The sequence below is a fragment of the Mobula hypostoma genome, chromosome 9 (genome assembly GCF_963921235.1).
Source record: "Mobula hypostoma chromosome 9, sMobHyp1.1, whole genome shotgun sequence".
In the NCBI taxonomy this organism is placed as follows: Eukaryota; Metazoa; Chordata; class Chondrichthyes; order Myliobatiformes; family Myliobatidae; genus Mobula; species Mobula hypostoma.
The window spans coordinates 149,620,130-149,639,127 of record NC_086105.1 but is presented as its reverse complement, the minus strand read 5'-3'; the positions used below and the strand labels follow the sequence as shown (position 1 = coordinate 149,639,127).

At 43.4% G+C, this 18,998-nt stretch overlaps 1 protein-coding gene across 4 annotated transcripts in view; it reads left to right on the top strand.

Moving 5' to 3' along the window:
* Positions 1-9,247, top strand: part of tbc1d24 (TBC1 domain family, member 24) — an 83,598-nt gene extending 74,351 nt beyond the window's left edge. For all 4 annotated transcript variants that reach the window (XM_063059460.1, XM_063059459.1, XM_063059457.1 and 1 more), the window contains exons 6-7: positions 3,625-3,889; positions 4,679-9,247. In XM_063059460.1, the coding sequence (XP_062915530.1) occupies positions 3,625-3,889; positions 4,679-4,833 (420 nt within the window). In that variant the 3' untranslated portion in view covers positions 4,834-9,247. The remainder of the gene's footprint in view (positions 1-3,624; positions 3,890-4,678) is intronic.
* The last annotated feature ends 9,751 nt before the right edge of the window (positions 9,248-18,998 follow it).

Genomic DNA, 18,998 nt, shown 5'->3' with positions numbered 1-18,998 from the left:
ACAGAAGGCCATGGAAGAAAGAAAAGGGGGGAGATGCACCAGAGGGAGGCGATAGGCGGGCAAGGAGATGAGGTGAGAAAGGGTAAAAGGGATGGGAAATGATGAAGGTGAAAGTGCGGGGTATTACCGGAAGTTCGAGAAACCGATATTCATGCCATCAGGTCGGAGGCTGCCCAGACAGAATATAAGATGTTGTTACTCTAACCTGAATGTGGCCTTGTCACGGCAGTAGAAGAGGCCATGGATTGATATAACAGAATGGGAATAGTAAGTGGAATTAAAATGGGTGGCCACTGGGAGATCCCACTTCTCCTGGCAGACAGAGCGTAGGTGCTCAGCGAAGCAGTCTCCCATTCTACGTCAGGTCTCACCGATATACAGGAGGCCACACCGGGAGCACCGGACACTGTATATGACACCAACAGATTCACAGGTGAAGAGTCACCTCACCTGGAAGGACTATTTGGGGCTCTGAATGATAGTGAGGGAGAGGAGGCAATTGATTGATATATTGGAATGGGAATAGGAAGTCCTACCCATGTGACTCCCTTGTCCATTCGTCCCTCCCCACTGATCTCCCCCCGGCACTCATCCTTGCAAGTGGAACAAGTGCTACACCTGCCCTACACCTTCTCCCTCACTATCATTCAGGGCCTCAAACAGTCCCTCCAGGTGAGTCAACACTTCACCTGTGAGTCTGTTGGTGTCATGTACTGTGTCTGGTGCTCCCGGTGTGGCCTCCTGTACATCGGTGAGACCTGACATAGATTGGGAGACTGCTTCACTGAGCACCTACGCTCCGTCTGCCAGAAGAAGCAGGATCTCCCAGTGACCATCCATTTTAATTCCACTTCCCATTCCCATTCCCATTCCCATTCCAATACATCAACCCATGGCCACCTCTACTATCGCGATGAGGCTGCACTCAAGTTGGAGGAACAACACCTTATATTCTGTCTGGGTAGCTTCCAACCTGATAGCATGAACATTGACTTTTCGAACCCTGTAATGTCCCGCCCCCTTCCTCTTTTCTCTCTCTCACCTTATCTCCTTGCCTGCCATCGTGTCCCTCTAGTGCTCCGCCCTCCCCCCTTTTCGTAGTTCCATGTCTTCTGTCCCCTCCTCTCCTATTAGATTCCCCCTTCTCCAGCCCTGTATCTCTTTCACCAATTAACTTCCCAGCTCTTTACTTCACCCTCCCCTTTCTGGTTTCACCTATCACCTTGTGTTTCTCTCTCCCCTCCTTCACCTTTTAAGTCTATTCCTCTTTTTTTTTTCCCTCCGGTCCTGATGAAGGGTCTTGGCCCAACATGTTGACTGTACTCTTTTCTATAGATGCTGCCTGGCCTGCTAACATCCCTTAGGATCTTGTATGTTCGAGTACAGTTGCCCCTCATTCTTTTAAACTCAAAGGAATACAGATTCAAAATAAAGAAGGGACACTTTTTTAAATTGTATTTATGTAGAGATACAATGTGGAACAGACTGTTTCAGCCCAACAATCCGTACCAACCAGCAACCCACCAGCTTAATCACAGGACAATTTACAATGACCAGTGAACCTATTATTCATTATGCTCCTGTGGTACCGTCACAACAAGAACTATTAGAACAGATGACATACAGATTTTTTCATAATTATTGCATCTGTGACAAAGCTACTAATCATTTGGACAAATATTGAGTAATAAAGAAAAGCCAACACAGATTCATTAAAGACAAGCCATGCTAGCCATAGTTTTCCAAATGTGCATTCATTTAATCTCATAGTTTTGCTATTTGTTTTGGTAATACAGTGGATTCAGATTAATTAGGTCTTGGTTAATTGGGGCAGCCACTTATTTGAGACAACTCTTTAAGAACAAAAACTAATAAGAAAATAACTGTAATTTCCTTCATCTATTTGAGACACTGCCCAGCTTAATTAGTACAGGAAACTGTTGCTGAACAGCCAACTAGTGTCAGTTGTGTGCACTTGTGTAGCTGTTAGATACTTCTCTGTACTTGGGGTGAACAATTTTAAATAGTGGCAGTTACATTTGTTTGTGTTCAGAAAAAGTGATTTTTGTCACTGTTAGTTATTGAGAAATAAGCAGTAAGACAATTCAGAAATACTGGAACGTCTGCAGATGCTGGAAATCCGAAGCAATGCACACAAAATGCTAGAGGAACTCAGCAAGTCAGGCAGCATCTGTGGAAATGAATAAACAGTCGTTGTTTTGAACTGAGACCCTTTTTCAGGATTGGAAAGGAAAGGGGAAGATGCCAGAAGATAAAGTTGGGAGAGGGTGTGCTACTGGACCCAGACTTCTGAAGTCGAGAGGGTGGAACTGCCTCAGTTTCTGAGACCTCCATCTGCCAGAGTTGACCATGGATATTGCAAACTTGCTGTCCAGATACACAAGCCTGGGCAGTACAATATGGAGAGCCAGCTGTTGCTCACATAGTAAGCTCCCCCTCTCCACGCATCTGATGAACCCAAAGGAACAGCAGAGACCAGTATCATTTGATACCAACAGCGTCGCAGGAGTTGCCAGTCAGCATTGAACTCAATGTAGGACTGCCTTAGGGACTCCAGCTCCGGATTTTTCCCTCGGGGTTTACTCCCAAAGCCTTCCCCATGAATGGGTGTAGCCACAAGGTTCCTTCTCCTAGATGAGCTGACAACCATGGCCTACGAGCCCCAACTGCCTGAAGCGACTGGTTTTAAGGTGCCAGTAGCTTGCCTCTGTACCTTCTGTCAGTAGAAATGGTTCTGCTGGGCTTGGTAGCTAAGCCACACATGAAGGCCAAGAGCTAGACTTGGTCGTCAGAGGCTATTTGAGGTGCACGCCGTTGGAGCATTTAATAAGTAGTGGGAGCTTATCCCCATTACCACCCCCCAGCTATAACAACCTTAAGGAACCAGTACAGTTCTACTTTAAAAACTCTCCCACTCAGGTTTCCTGTCGTTGTCAGATATGACTGACAACCACCAGTAGTATTGGTAGTGTTCTAATTTGTTTCCTTTAAATACATAATTTGTTACTCAGTTAAATGGTAGTTTGTCTTTTTGTTTTACTTTTTTAACTACTTCCATGAAACTTTGGCTAATTGGGACAGCAGCTTAATTGGGCCAAAGCATATTGGTCCCTGTGTGTCCCATTTAGCCGGAATCCACTGTATCTCTAAAATCCCTCAAATGTTTTATTATATTTACAATGCTATATGGTTAATACAAGGCAATATAATTTTAAGGTGATTGGAGGAAAGTATGGGGGATGTCAGAGGTAGATTATTTAATAGAGTGATGGGTACGTGGAATGTGCTGCCGGGATGATAGTAGAGGCAGACACATAGGGGCATTTAAAAGAGACTCTGGCTGAAAGAAAAATGGAGTGCTATATGGGAAGGAAGGGTTGAATTGATTTTGGAATAGTTTAAAAGGTTAGCACAACATTGTGGACCAAAGGGCCTGTACTGTACTGTGTTCTATATAAATGCTTGTGTCGTTGTGTCTCTTAGTCATCCAGTAAAGCCAATGCAGGACTAGAAACAGACCCTTTGAAGTTACTGGGAATCAAAATCATTTTGTCATTCTTTGTCTCTGTCTTATATAGCAATTGTAATGTTTGTTACTCCTAGCTGCAGCCTGAAATGGTGCGATATGAATGGGTTATCATTAAGCATCCCGAGCTGGAAGCGGCTAAAGGCTGCTCAGACTCGTTTGCAGATTCACCAGAGCAGCCCAGTGTTTTGGATGCTGAATCCTGTAAAGAGCGGGGTTTACTTGCTTCCCGTGAAGACCCCTCAGACAGATTATCACCTTTTCTTGCTACTCGTCACTTCAGCTTGACCACCAAAGCCACGTCCATGTTCATGGCCGGAAATCCAGACTCCATTATAGTTGGTAAGTGAGGTCAAGATGATGGTAACTGTTTTGTCTGTTAATTATTCTAGATAGCCCCATTGAATCCAGCCTTTAAATATCTGATTCCTTCCAGTCACATACAAGGCACTTGACCAGCAAGGCAGTTAAAATTAGAATCAAATCTGTAGCCCCTCCCTGCGTCCTCCATTGATTTCTTTAATGCAGAGTATTTCCAGCACATTGAATGCCCCAGCCAAAGGTATAATTATTAATAATAATAGTTATAGAGCACTTTGCATATAATGTAGTTCAAAGTACTTTACAACAGGATAGAGTGCAAACATGAAAATAAAAGACAAAAATTTTAGTTAAAAGCAAGGTTAAATAAATAGGTTTTGAGCTGCTGTTTAGAAGTGCCAACTGACCTGCATCCCTTATAGTTTGAAGCATTGAATTCCACAGTTGAGTGTGGTGCAGAAAAAGCTGACCTGCCAGTTATCGTTTGAAGGGAGATTGGTCTTTTTCTGCCAGTCTCTTAAATTAAAACAGAGAGCTCAAGGAGGACTATAAAATAAAAGTGAATCTATGATGTACTCCAGTCCCAGACCATTGAGAGTTTTAAAAACAAGTCAGAGAACTTTAAAATCGATTCTAAAAGATACAGGAAGCCAATGCCGAGTGGTTAGAACAGAAGTGATATGCTTGATATGTAACAACAGATAATTATTCCTCCTCCCTACACCATTACAAATTTTTAAAAAGCTTGCTTTTAAGTTAGCTAAGCTTGTCATTGAGAAACTAAAGTGTTATTATTGCCTCTCCCACCAGGTGGTGGTGGCTGTCCTGCATTGTACATCGATGAGAACCTGAATCACGGCACAACTGGACACTCCAGTACCTTTGACAACCTTCCTCTGTGCTCGGAAACTTTTCAGATCAGTACACTGGAAGTGTGGGGCTTCCAGGACAATGTTTCCAATTGAAGGCATCTTTGGGATGTATCCTGTCTCATGGAATCTCTACAATCATATCATGCTTATTTTTTGTGTAGACTCTGGATTCCTGCTAAGATGTTTATTAGTGCAGTATTATTTTTGCTTCAGACTCCATTGAGTCAGAAGTGTTGGAATGAGGCAATCTCCTGTGAGGAGGAAGAAACAAAGTCCACCATGATGGTGCTCAAAAAACTAAAAATAACAGCAGCTGTTGGAGATCTAAATTAAAAACAAACTTGGAGATATCAGTTAACTTTTTGAGGAGAGAGAAACAGCTAATAATAAGTTTTGATCTGAAGTGTTAATTTTGTTCCTCTTTCTATAGATGCTGACTACCTGTGTTTTCTGTTTTTGTTTCATCTATATAGTACCATCTGTATATTTCTGACTTCATGCCAGTTTCACGTATCATGAACCTATCGGTAGCAAAAGATCTAACCTCGTGGATCCAGATTGGTCACTCTGTAAGGATGTGATGCACCATTATGTGAATTAGCTCTGCGTTTCAGTTGTATTACAAGAACAAGCTAGAAATTTATCCTTGCTCATGTGCATGATGCAAGAGCATTTGCGACTTGTACTTCACTTCTGACTTCAGTGGAACTGAACTTCAGATGTAGTGTTTAGTGAGCAAAGCTACCCATGTGCTTGGGACAAACTTCTAATCCTTACCATCTTTCTAAATGTATAATTATATATATTCATTTATTAAGTTGCAATGAGGAATGAAGTACCTGTGTGCACATTATCAGATTGTAACCCATTCTGTGCTGTAGTGATGTGGGAGACTATTTAAGTGCAGTCTGGGTCATAATGAACAACAAACAATCTGCTAGAAGAACTCAGCAGGTCAAGCAGCATCTGTGGAAGGGAAGGAATGTTGACATTTTGGGCTGAAAACCTGCCTCAAGATTTCCTTTCCTCTCACAGTTGCTGTCTAACCACGGAGTTCTTCCAGAGGATTGTTACTGCAGGTTCCAGTCTGCAGTTTCTTGTGACTCCTGGGTCACAGCGAGGTTAGGATACTGCTTGTGGGGAGCTGCCAACCGGAGAAAACAGGTTAATTAATGCACAGTGCTAGAAACAAGATTTTGTTTTTTAATCAAATTTATGCACATCTCCATAAGCTTTTCTTTTTCATTTATCATTTCAGTATTGTTTCAAATTGCACTTTTCAAGCTAAATGCAGATGGGAGAACAATCTTTCTTATCAAGTGCACTATTTTACTTTGATGAGATGTCTTTGCATGCTGCAGATTTAAGCTCGTTCATCTTCCATACCAATTACTGCCCTCAGCTAACCCAAATAGTTGTGCAGATTCTATCGCAAGAAACAGCTATTCCTATAAATCAACAGAGAGGGCACGACCCAATTGAATTTCCCTTCCCTCTTTAAAGCCAACTTTGGCAGCTGTTGCTGGCAAGCTGGGGATTGGTTCATTAGTGCTGGCATCAGTGCACCTGGCACCTCAACACAATTGGCATGGCTGATTCTAGAATCCAACAGTGCATATCGTAAATGGTTTTAAGGATATTCAATCTCCATCAGAATCGCATCAGAATGTGTGCACAACTAAGTTTTTCCCCCGTTCAGTATTCTACATAATGTATGACAATTCTCAGTGTTACTATCAAACTCTTGGAAGCAGCTACTTGTTTGTTTACAAGAACTGAATGCAATGTGTCCTGTATATTGTCTGGCTACATTCTCATATCACAACCAGAAGGTTGAGATTCATTCAGAAACTTGCTACACCCCAGCCAGGCACAATAAAGTGTAAGCGGCCTCTTTGAGCAGGTAAAAATCCTTTAACATAAATCTTAAGAGGTAACCTTTTGACCAACTTAAATCAAAGAGATGGTTGTGGGCTTAACTAATTTTTTTATGGTGCCCCATTTAAGAGTAGCGTTTACCTGTATCATTTTTTCCCCTCTGTTAGCAATGTAAGAATTCCAGTGTTCCAACAATTATGGAAAGGAGTTGGAATGTCAGTTGTGACACATTTTTATGCTCAAAGCCACTGGCCGTTACTAGCAATCATGCACTTAAAAACTGGCCATGTCCACTATTTTAGTGAAAGAGTTATCACACTTACAATAAATGGATTAAATATTAGATAGATAAAGGTTCATCAGTTGTGCCTACTCATTTGCACAGAGCATAGCTCAGGGCCACAGCTTCCATCTTTCTCCTTGGTCATTTTTTTTTTCCCTTGAGGTGTTCTAGGGATATTAGCAGATTGGACATCAAGTTACTGCTTGACTCCCACAGGCTACCATAATTCCTGGCAAAAGATTGTTCATGTTTAAGATAAACCTTTCAAAACTATTTGTGTAGAAAAAGTTTATAAAACAATATATAACCTCCCAGATGGCAAAAATCCAAACTAGAGCATTAAATTAAATAATGATAACATTTGCTAACTGGACACTTAATGTTATATGGTCCTAAAACCAATGACAAGTAAGTGACAAAGTGGGGGCATAAAAATGGTGAGCTTGTTCTTCAGTGCAGGAAGTTATTGAGGACTAAACCACTGATAGCTGCTACACTAATTTGGATAAAGAAGAAAAAGCCCTTAAAACAACCATTGCTACATGAGGCCACTTACAGCTTGGAGTCAGTTTTACAGAAGCTGCTGTTTTTGTTCACAAGCTCACCTGTTTTAAAGGGCTCCTGTTACCAGTGCTTATAGGTGAATTGTGTCTATTTGGATTAAACTAAGTTTACAGAATATTGACTTCATCTTTGGAAGCAAGTTTTGTAGAACACACCCTGAATTAGAGTATTTTTCAAGTCCTGTAGAGCGCACCCTGAATTAGAGCATTTATCTTTTGCGTGGAATTTACGAGTTGAATAACCATGAAATCATTCCAAGATCGCCAGTTGAGGCATACAGTTTCAGGACTCTGGGACAGTGCAATTGTTGCCTTCCACAAGAGAGGTCATATTTTGGGTAAGTGCAATATTTTTTTAAATTGGTGAACCATATCATTGGAACCTGAGCTGTGGATTAATGTAGGATGTTTGTACATATCTGTGTTCCAGCCATCTATCTGGCAGTGGTTGGGCTGTTCTTGCAAAAACAGGCACACAGCAAGGCAGCTGAGGGCAAAATAGGGGCAACTGTTTACTTTCACGTTCAAGTCATTGTAAATATCTCCATGTAACTGTGGCTTTGTACTTGTAATCCATTATGATGCATTACTGTTGAGAAAGTGGTCTATAGTCAAGGAGAATATCTTTGGTAGATGATATTAGACTTGTATATTGTATTTAAGTATTGCGTGCCACCAGTGTGTATTTTTCAATGCTAGTGAGAAAAGGCTTAATTGTATCAGGGTAGCTGAAGCCTTTAGTAGTTTGGAGGTGCTGTCACGTTGTTGTAGTTTCGTTTGTGTAAGTGCTGTTTTTATGGTTCCATTATCGTTCAGCCACTGCAGTCAGAACCCACCTTTCAGTAAGGCTCCTGATCGCTCTGTGCCTGTGGTAGCACTGAGCATCATCAAGCACTGACTGGTGGCACGCACGCTCACTGTCCCCACACCAAAAGCAAGGAAGAAATCTTCATTTCTGAAGTCCCTTGTGTGGTGGATGGAGAAGTAGCACTAATTGCCCTGTACCCTAAGTGAAAGGTGGAAGCAATGATATGATCCACCATCCCTGTAGACCAGAGATGGTCACAACCCCAACAATGTGTTGATGTTTATTATGCTTTAAAAGAATGTGATTAATCATATCTTCAACAATTTAATATTGCCTAAGGTTAATGAGAAATTTGTGAATATTCCATATAAGTGTATCAGTCTAGCTCTGTTTTCTTCCCCTTAATTTGCTTCTTGACATACTCAATTCCGTATGTGATAGACCTTCGTACTATAAAGGGGAAAAAGAAACTTACTTCTTGGTGCTTTCATTATGGTATGGATATGCAGTGTAATATCTGTAAGTGTCACTGAGTTACAGGTTCTGAAAAGTAAAAACATATCCAGCACGTCTCTTGTGACACTTTGATAGGCATGGATACAACTCCATTTTATCAGACTTGGGTTCTGAGAATCTCGGTCTCCCTCAACAAAGCAGGCCAAAGTGCAGTGTGTAACACTCTGTTCACAGGTGGTTGTGTAAACTGCAGTTGTACTGACCCAGGTGAAGGCAACAAGAACCACTCCACCCACAGCTTTGGGAAGCTGTCAAGTTTCTATATCATAGCCATGAACATGAAATCCCCATAAACTTACCAGGCCGTTAAGTACTCTGGGCCATTTAAAAAAGGGACGGGTATCTGAAAGTCTCTCCATTTTAAATGTGCTCATGTGTAAAATAAGTTACCAGCTCAAAGAGGAAAGATGTATCGTCCTTGTGGAATCTCATTGTGCAATAAAGTGTGTGTAAACCAAAGCTTGTGTAACTGAAATTTATGGAAGTTTCAGTCTCCTCTTGTGAGACCAATGCTTAATATTGTGAAAAAGCTGATCAAATTATACTTCACCCTCACAAGAGCAGGGCTGGTGGGAGAGACTAGTGGAACGAGGTCTATTGAATGGGTTTTGTGTTTTTTTTCCCTCATCTCTTCATTGTTGATGCAGATGGTCTAGCGGTTCTGTCTTGTCCTACCCAATGATACAGAACAGGCTCAGTGAGCTGAATGGTGTAATTCTGCTCCTGTGTCTTTACCATTCCATCATGGCTGAGTTATCATGTTGGGAATGGGATGTGAAATTTACAATGATTGTTCTCCGGACCAACACACCACCGGTTCTTTCTGGGGCTTGCTGTGAACTATTGGCTACTACAATGGGGGCAGTGCTGCAAAAAAATGTAGCCTGACACGTAAAACAGCTACATAACGGACTCATTCTCAAAATGTAAATCCAGCAGAGATTCTATCAGTGGCTCTGACCAGCTGGAAGTGATGTTCCTCCCTGCAATTCTCCATGGGTCCAGTGGAGGGAGCAATGCAGTCAGTGAAGGAAAAGCTGCTGTCCAGTGTAGGTTGAAGCAACTCGCTCAGTTCCTGGATCCTGCCTGGTATGTGGATCAGTCCTTACCATGTGGGAGATTCCCATTTCTTTATTTTATTTAGATACAGTGCAGAACCACACAGCCCAGCAACCCACCTATTTAACCCTAATCTTATCGCAGGATAATTTACAATGACTTGCTAACCTACCAACTGATATGTCTTTGGACTGTGTAAGGAAACCAGACCATCCAACAGAAATCCACAGAGTCACAGGGAGAATGTACAACACCTTACAGGATGTGGACTACAAATTACACTGGGATATAGAAAATGCATGTCAAAAGGGCAATGTTACAACAGTCAATGTGGATTTCAATATGCAGGTAGATTGCCAAGAGAGAGAATTTGAAGAATGCCTACAAGACAGCTTTTTAGAGCAGCTAGAAGTTGAACCCACTAGGGAAATGGCCATTCTGGATTGGGTGTTGTGTATCTGAAATTATCTGTATGCATGGCATGCAAAACAAAGGTTTTTCCACTGTACTTCAAAGTTCAAAGTGCATTTATTTTTGAAATGTATGTATACTATACACAACCTTGAGATTCGTCTCCTTGCAGGCAGGCACAAAACAAAGAAACCTAAAAGCACCCATTAAATAAACAGAAGATTGCTAAACACCCAATGTGCAGAGAGAGAAAAAAACAAATCATGCAAGCAATACAACTATGCAAATAGCAGAACAAAAGTGAGCCTACTTATTTAAGCCGAGCTTCAGTTCAGTGCAGAGCCGAGTAAATGTTGCAGAGCAGTGAGAAGAACTAGTCTGACCCTAGTGTCTGGTCCTGACATTCTGCCTTTTTAATCCGTCCTGATGTTTAAATCGTCCAAACATTGGGTCGTTCCTTGCTCTAGGACCTGGGCCCTGTCTCTTTGATACTCTCTGGGTCTGGACCTCACTGCCACATTTTGGCCCATACCTGACCTTTCCAAATCGGCCTGGCACTCAGGTCTTTTCTCACTCTTGGTTTCAGTGGATGGGTCCCGCCTCTGCTCGCACTTCCATTGTTTATGGTGATTGTTTACCCGAAATGTTATCAGAAAGTGTTATTGATAAAGTAGTTGTTTTCTTTTTGTTTACCACCAATAAGTAGTCACAGGACTTCTCTAGCGCCATGCTAAACCAGAAGTATTGTGGAAATAATCAACCATCATGCCTCAAGAAGATGGCAATCCATCCACAAGGACTTTCTTTACCCAGGAAATGCCCTCTTCTCACTACTACCATCAAGAAGGAGGTACAAGAGCCTGAAGTTGCACATTTAACGTTTTAAGAACAGCTTCTTCCCCTCCACAATTATATTTCTGAATGGTCCTTGAACACTTGTCACTGTTTTGCTCTTTTTGCACATTTTTAAAATATATTTTTAAATATGTTTGTAAATTATAGAAATTTTTTAATGTATTTTAATGAATTTTTTTACTGTCACAAAACAATATATTTCATGACATGTTGTATTTCAGTTAATAATAAACCTGATTCTGGATTATTAGGCCTTTAAATATTTGACAGGTTTCAATGAGATTCCCCCAAACCCCCCTCACTCTTCTAAGTTCCAGTGAGTACATGCCCAGAGCTCATTCTCTCAGTCTCCCGATCTTTCAAATATATATTTTTTTTTCCAAATTAAATGTATCTAATAATCTCGCCCCTGCCACTCTCAGGGCAGCGATTTCTAGAGAGTCACCTTTCTCTGACAAAAGAAATATCTGTGCACCTCAATTTTCACTCACTGACCCCTTGATTTATGCTCTTTAGAACACAGAAATCTACAGCACTTTACAGGCCCTTCAGCACACAATGTTGTGCTGGCCTTGTAACCTCTAGAAACTGCCTTGAATTGCCCTACCGCATAGCCCTCTCTTTTTCTAAGTTCCGTGTACCTATCGAAGAGTCTCTTAAAAGACCCTATTGTACTCGCCTCCAACACCATCACCGGCTGCGCATTCCATGAACACACCACTCCCTGTGTGAAAACTTAACCCTGACATCCCCTCTACATCTACTTCCAAGCACCCTCATATTAGCCATTTCAGCCCTGGGAAAAAGCCTCTGGCTATCCACATGATCAATGCCTCTCATCATCTTGTACACCTCTATCAGGTCACCTCTCATCTTCCATCAATCCAAGGAGAAAAGGCCAAGTTCACTCAACCTATTCTCATAAGGCACACTCTCCAATCCAAGCAACATCCTTGTAAATCTCCTCTGCACTCTTTCTATAGTATCCATATCCATCCTGTAATGAGGTGACCAGAACTGAACACAGTACTCCAAGTGGGATCTGACCAAGGTCTCCTAGAGCTGTAACATTACCTCCTGGCTCTTGAACTCATTACCATGGTTGATAGATTCCAACACACCATATCCGTTCTTAACAACACTGTCAACCTGCGCAGCAGCTTTGAGCATGCAATGGATATGGACTCCAAGATCTCTCTGATCCTCTACATTGCCAAGAGTCTTATCATTAATACTATATTCTGTCTTCAAATTTTAGCCACTTCACTCTTATCTGGGTTGAAACTCATCTGCCACTTTTCAGCCCAGTTCTGCATCCTATTGATGTCCCACTGTAACCTCTGACAACACTCTAGACTATCCACAACACCCCCAACCTTGTATCACCAGCAAACTTACTAACCCACCCTTCTACTTCCTCATCCAGGAGTTTATAAAAATCACAAAGAGGAGGGTCCAAGAACAGATCCCTGCATAACACCACTGGTCACCGTCCTCCATGCAGAATACGAACCGTCTACAACCATCCTTTGCCTTCTTTGGGCAAGCCAATTCGGGATCCACAAAGCAAGGTCTTCTTAGATCCCATGCCTCATTACTTCCTGAATGAGCCTGGCATGGGGAAGCTTATCAAATGCCTTACTGAAATCCATATACACTACATCTACTGCTCTACATTCATCAATGTGTTTTGTTACATCCTCCATTCAATCAGGCTCATAAGGTACGACCTGCCCTTTGCAAAGCCATGCTGACTATCCTTAATCAGATTATGTCTCTCCAAATGCTCATAAACCCTGCCTCACAGGATCTTCTCCTGCAACTTGCCCACCACTGAAATAAGATTCACTGATCTATAATTTCCTGGGTTATCTCTACTCTCTTTCTTAAACAAAAGAACAACATTTGCAACCCTCCAATCCTCTGGTACTTCTCCTGTCCCTATTGATATTGATCATCATCAGAGGCACAGAAATCTCCTCTCTCAGTTCCCACGGTAGACCCCGGTATACCTCATCCAGTCCTGGTGATTTATCTAACTTCCAGCACATCCTCTTTCTTAATGTCTATATGCTCAAGCATTTCAGTCTGCTGTAAGTCATCCCCACAATTGCCAAGGTCCTTTTCACTGGTGAATACTGAAGCAAAGTATCCATTAAGTACCTCCGCTACCTCCTCTGACTCCATGCATACGTTTCCACTATCACACCTGATTGGTCCTATTCTCACACGCTCATCCTTTTGCTCTTCACATACTTGTAGAATGCCTTGGGGTTTTCCTTAATCCTGCTCGAAAAGGCCTTCTTATGGCCTCTTCTGGCTCCTCTAATTTCATTCTTCAGCTACTTCCTGGTAACCTTGTAATTTTCTTGAACTCTATCAGCACCTAGTTTCTTGAACCTTTTGTAAGCCTTTCTTCTTAACTAAAATTTTCCACATCCTTTGTACATCATGGTTCTTTTACCTTACCATCCTTTCCCTGCCCCAATAGAACATACCCATGCAGAGCCACATTTCTGCTGTGCATTTCCCTGAAAACATCTGTTTCTAATTTATGCTCCCAAATTCCCCATATCCCAATTAAATGTTTACTCAAATTGTCTGTTCTTATCCCTCTCTAGCACTATGATAAAGGGGATAGAGTTGTGATCACTAACTCCTAAATGCTCTCCCACCAAGATATCTGATGCCTGACCAGGTTAATTTCCCAATACCACATCAAGCACAGCCTCTCTTTTAGTTGGCTTATATACATATTGCATCACGAAAACTTCCTGAGCACACCTAACAAACTCCACCCCATCTAAACCCTTTGCTCTAAGGAGATGCCAGTTAATATCAGGAAAGTTAAAATCTCCCATCACAACAGCCCTATTATTATTGCACCATTCCAGAATTTGCCTCCCTATCTGCTCCTTGATGTCCCTGTTACTACTGGGGGGGGGGGGTCTATAAAAACACCCAGTAGAGTTATTGCCCCATTCCTGTTTCTGACTTCCAACTCCACTGATTCAGTATTCTGTCCATGACTTCCTCCTTTTCTGCAGCCATGACACTATCCTTGACTATCATTGCCAAGCCCCACCTCTTTTGCCTCCCTCCCCGTCCTTTTTGAAATATCTAAAGCCTGGCGCACTCAGCAGCCATTCCTGCTCCTGAGACATCCAAGTCTCTGTAATGGCCACAAGGTCATTTCCACGTATTGATCCACGCTCTAAGTTCATCCACCTTGTTTATGATACTCCTTGCATTAAAATACACACCTCAAACCATCAGGCTGAGTGTATCTTTGCTAAATCATCCACCTATCCTTCCTCACAAACTCCCTACAAGCCGTCTCTACTTGTGCACCATTCGTCCCATTCTCTGCCTCTTCACTTTGGTTCCCACCCTTTGCAAATCTAGTTTAAACCCTCCCCAATAGCATTAGCAAACCTCCCTGCCAGGATATTGGTCCCCCTAGGATTCAAATGCAACCCGTCCTTTTTGTACAGGTCACTCCTGCCCCAGAAGAGGTCCCAATGATCCAAAAATATGAATCCCTGCCCCCTGCTCCAATCCCTCTGCCACGCATTTATTCTATCCACCTCATTCTATTCCTATATTCACTGTCATGTGGCACAGGCAGGAATCCCAAGATTACTACCCTTGAGGTCCTGCTTCTCAGCAGCCTTCCTAACTCCTCATATTCTGCTTTCAGGACCTCTTCCCTTTTTCTACCTATGTCATTGGTGCCAATATGTACCACAACTTCTAGCTGCACACCCTCCCATTTAAGGATATAGTGGATACATTCAGAAATATCATGATCCCTGGCCCCTGGGAGGCAAACTATCATCCGTGTTTCTTTTTTGTGCCCACAGAATCATCTATCCATCTCCCTAACTATAGAGTCCTCTGCCACTGCTGCCACCCTCTTCAGTTCCCTACCCTTCTGAGCCACAGAGCCAGACTGAGTGCCAGAGACACGGCTGCTGTTACTTCTCCCAGTAGGTCACCCCAACCCAACATTACTCAAAATGGAGTACTTATTGCTAAAGGGTGCAGCCACAGGGGTGCCCTCCATTACCTGATGCCCTCCCCTGTCCTGATGGTCACCCACTTATCTGTCTCCTGTGGTCCTGGGGTGACTACCTGCCTGTAGTTCCTATCGATCACCTCTTCACTTTCCCCAACAAGCCGAAGGTCATTGAGCTGTAGTTCCCGTTCCCTGACTCGTCCTCTAAGGAGCAGTAGCTCAGTGCAGCTCTGGTTTGTGATTTCCTTGTAAAGTGGATAAAGTGATGGTAGCAATCTTTTCCTCTGGGTAGGAGAGTCCAGAACTAAGAATCATAGATTTAGGGTGAGAGAGAATAGATTTAAAAGGGATCTGGTGGTGAATTTGAAATTCATTGCCATAGATGCATGTGGGGGTCAAGTCATTTAAAGTGAAGGTTAATAGGTTCTTGATTAGCAAGGGTGTTAATGTTTATGGAGAGAAGGTAGAGAATAGATTGAGAAAGAAATGACAGAGCAGATTTGTTGGTTTGAATAGTCTAATTCTGCTCCTGTGTCTAATGGTGTATGGAACAGAAAGTAGTTGAGGGCAGTACCAGTTCATAAGCACTTAGAGAGGGACACGGAGGGACAAGGGTTGGAGGGATTTAAGTCAGCACAGGAAATTGGGACCAGCTAGGTGGGTACCATGGTTGGCATGAACTGGTTAGGCCAAAGGGCTTGTATCCATGCTGTATTGCTTAATGACTTCAGAGTGTGTCAGGTCATTGAAGAGCTGTAAAGCCTTTTACTAAAAGCATCTAACCTGCCCCATTAATTCTAGAGATATAAAAACATAGAAAACCTACAGCACAGTACAGGCCCTTCAGCCCACAAAGCTGTGCCGAACATGTCCTTACCTTAGAACTACCTAGGCTTACCCATAGCCCTCTATTTTTCTAAGCTTCGTTTACCTATCCGGGAGTCTCTAAAAGACCATATCGTTTCCGCCGCCACCAGCAGCCCATTCCACGCACTTACCACTCTCTGCGTAAAAAAACTTACCCCTGACATCTCCTCTGTACCTACTTCCAAGCACCTTAAAACTATGCCCTCTCGCGCTAGCCATTTCAGCCCTGGGAAAAAGTCTGACTATCCACATGATCAATGCCTCTCATTATCTTGTACACAAGATAATGAGAGTAGGTTAACTGACCTTGGCTGAATTTCTGTTATGGACTTCTAGGGCTAGGACTTGAGTTGTCATGGGAAAGTACTAAGTATAACTTTGTCAGTGGGAAAAGAATACACATTTGATGTAGTGTATGATGTAACGCATAAAAACATCTGGAAGTGTGACCTAACTCATCTCCAAACTATAAATCCACCAATTCGAAGCTATCTGGACTATTCCTCTTCTCACCCTGTCTCTTGCAAAAAGGCCATCCCCTTCTCGCAATTCCTCCGTCTCCGCTGCATCTGCTCTCAGGATGAGGCTTTTCATTCTAGGACGAGGGAGATGTCTTCATTTTTTAAAGAAAGGAGCTTCCCTTCCTCCACTATCAACTCTGCTCTTAAACGCATCTCCCCCATTTCACGTACATCTGCTCTCACTCCATCCTCCCACCACCCCACTAGGAATAGGGTTCCCCTGGTCCTCACCTACCACCCCACCAGCCTCCGGGTCCAACATATTATTCTCCGTAACTTCCGCCACCTCCAACGGGATCCCACCACTAAGCACATCTTTCCCTCCCCCCCTCTCTCTGCATTCCGCAGGGATCGCTCCCTACACAACTCCCTTGTCCATTCGTCCCCCCCATCCCTCCCCACTGATCTCCCTCCTGGCACTTATCCGTGTAAGCGGAACAAGTGCTACACATGCCCTTACACTTCCTCCCTTACCACCATTCAGGGCCCCAAACAGTCCTTCCAGGTGAGGCATCACTTCACCTGTGAGTTGACTGGGGTGATATACTGCGTCCGGTGCTCCCGATGTGGCCTTTTATATATTGGTGAGACCCGACGCAGACTGGGAGACCGCTTTGCTGAACATCTACGCTCTGTCCGCCAGAGAAAGCAGGATCTCCCAGTGGCCACACATTTTAATTCCACATCCCATTCCCATTCTGACATGTCTATCCACGGCCTCCTCTACTGTAAAGATGAAGCCACACTCAGGTTGGAGGAACAACACCTTATATTCCGTCTGGGTAGCCTCCAACCTGATGGCATGAACATTGACTTCTCTAACTTCCGCTAGGCCCCACCTCCCCCTCGTACCCCATCTGTTACTCTCTTTTATGCACACATTCTTTCTCTCACTCTCCTTTTTCTCCCTCTGTCCCTCTGAATATACCTCTTGCCCATCCTCTGGGTCACCCCCCCCCCCGTCTTTCTTCCCGGACCTCCTGTCCCATGATCCTCCCGTATCCCCTTTTGCCTATCACCTGTCCAGCTCTCGGCTCTATCCCTCCCCCTCCTGTCTTCTCCTATCATTTTGCATCTCCCCCTCCCCCTCCAGCTTTCAAATCCCTTACTCACTCTTCCTTCAGTTAGTCCTGACGAAGGGTCTCGGCCTGAAACGTTGACTGTACCTCTTCCTACAGATGTTGCTTGGCCTGCTGCGTTCACCAGCAACTTTGATGTATGTTGCTGTGTTAGAAGTTCCTCCCTGCATTTCTCTGTGTTTCCAATGGAGGGAGCAGTGCCCAGTGAGGGTGAAGTATCACTCAGTTCCGCTATCCTGTCTGAGGTGGGGTTGATTGCGATAAGGAAACAAGAAGGAATACAGGGACTTCTGAACTGAGGAAGAAATATTCGCCATCCCAAAACTTTCCAGTTGGTGAAGTGCAAGCAGCCATTGACACTGAGTGCTACTTCACTGTTACGTTGAGGCAAAGGTCAGTTCATCTGCCTTGGGCCGTAATTTGAAGATAAATATGATCTAATCTGTACAGAAAACTCTCCAAATGCTCTTAAACAATGGCCAGGATTTTTAAAAAATATCATTCTGAAAGAACGGACCGTTTAATGTGTAATCAATGTCAGCAGCCGAGGATTCCCACAATACTGCCCAACGATCAACACATTGACTTCTAAGCTTTGCCCATTCAACAGTGGCCTCTCCTTCAGTGCCCTCCTCTGAAAGTATGGAGCTCCCTTGTTAGTGCCCCTCCGTTGTTACTGACATTCTCACAGAGTGCACCTTCCCCTCCCGCAGTACCACGCCGTACATAGTGTGACTCTCTCTCAGTACCACCCCTCCCACCGTGCAACCCTTAGCACCGCCCCTCCCACAACGTGGCCTTCTCTTAGTAAAGCCCCTCCCACAGCAGTGCAAATATCCCTCTGTAACACCCCACCCCCACAGTCCGGCACTCACAGAGTACTGGTTCGAGCAGGAGTGTATTACCCAGCGCTGCCTTGCTGCTTGTAATAAAGAGGTGCTGCTGTACAGGGGACCCCAGGGACCTGAGCCCACAGGGTTCTGATTAAGGTGCGAGTGCAAAGACTGAGGCTTCATTAACTCATTGTGTTACCTGAATGGCCTTCACTTTTGAGTGCTTTGCACTGCATAGCCTCCTGATTATAAACTGCAAGGCAGTGCTAGCTAAGACATTCCTGCTCGAACCAGATTAATCACCTCAGCAGTTGAAGAGAGGCTGGATGAGGCAGTTTTGCAGCACTGCAGAGATTTTCCTGATAGTTGTTAGGTGTCACTAGGTCAGTGTTCATAAACCATGAGCCTGTACCTAGTGCCCACATTTCTAAAGACCCTGTCTTTGTCAATCCCTCCAGCCAGCATCTTTAATTAGTTGAAGCAGAGACTATGGATTGTTTTCCAGATAAAATCCAAACAGTAGATTCTTGGAAAGTTGAGCAAAAGTTGGCTGAAAGAGGATGATAT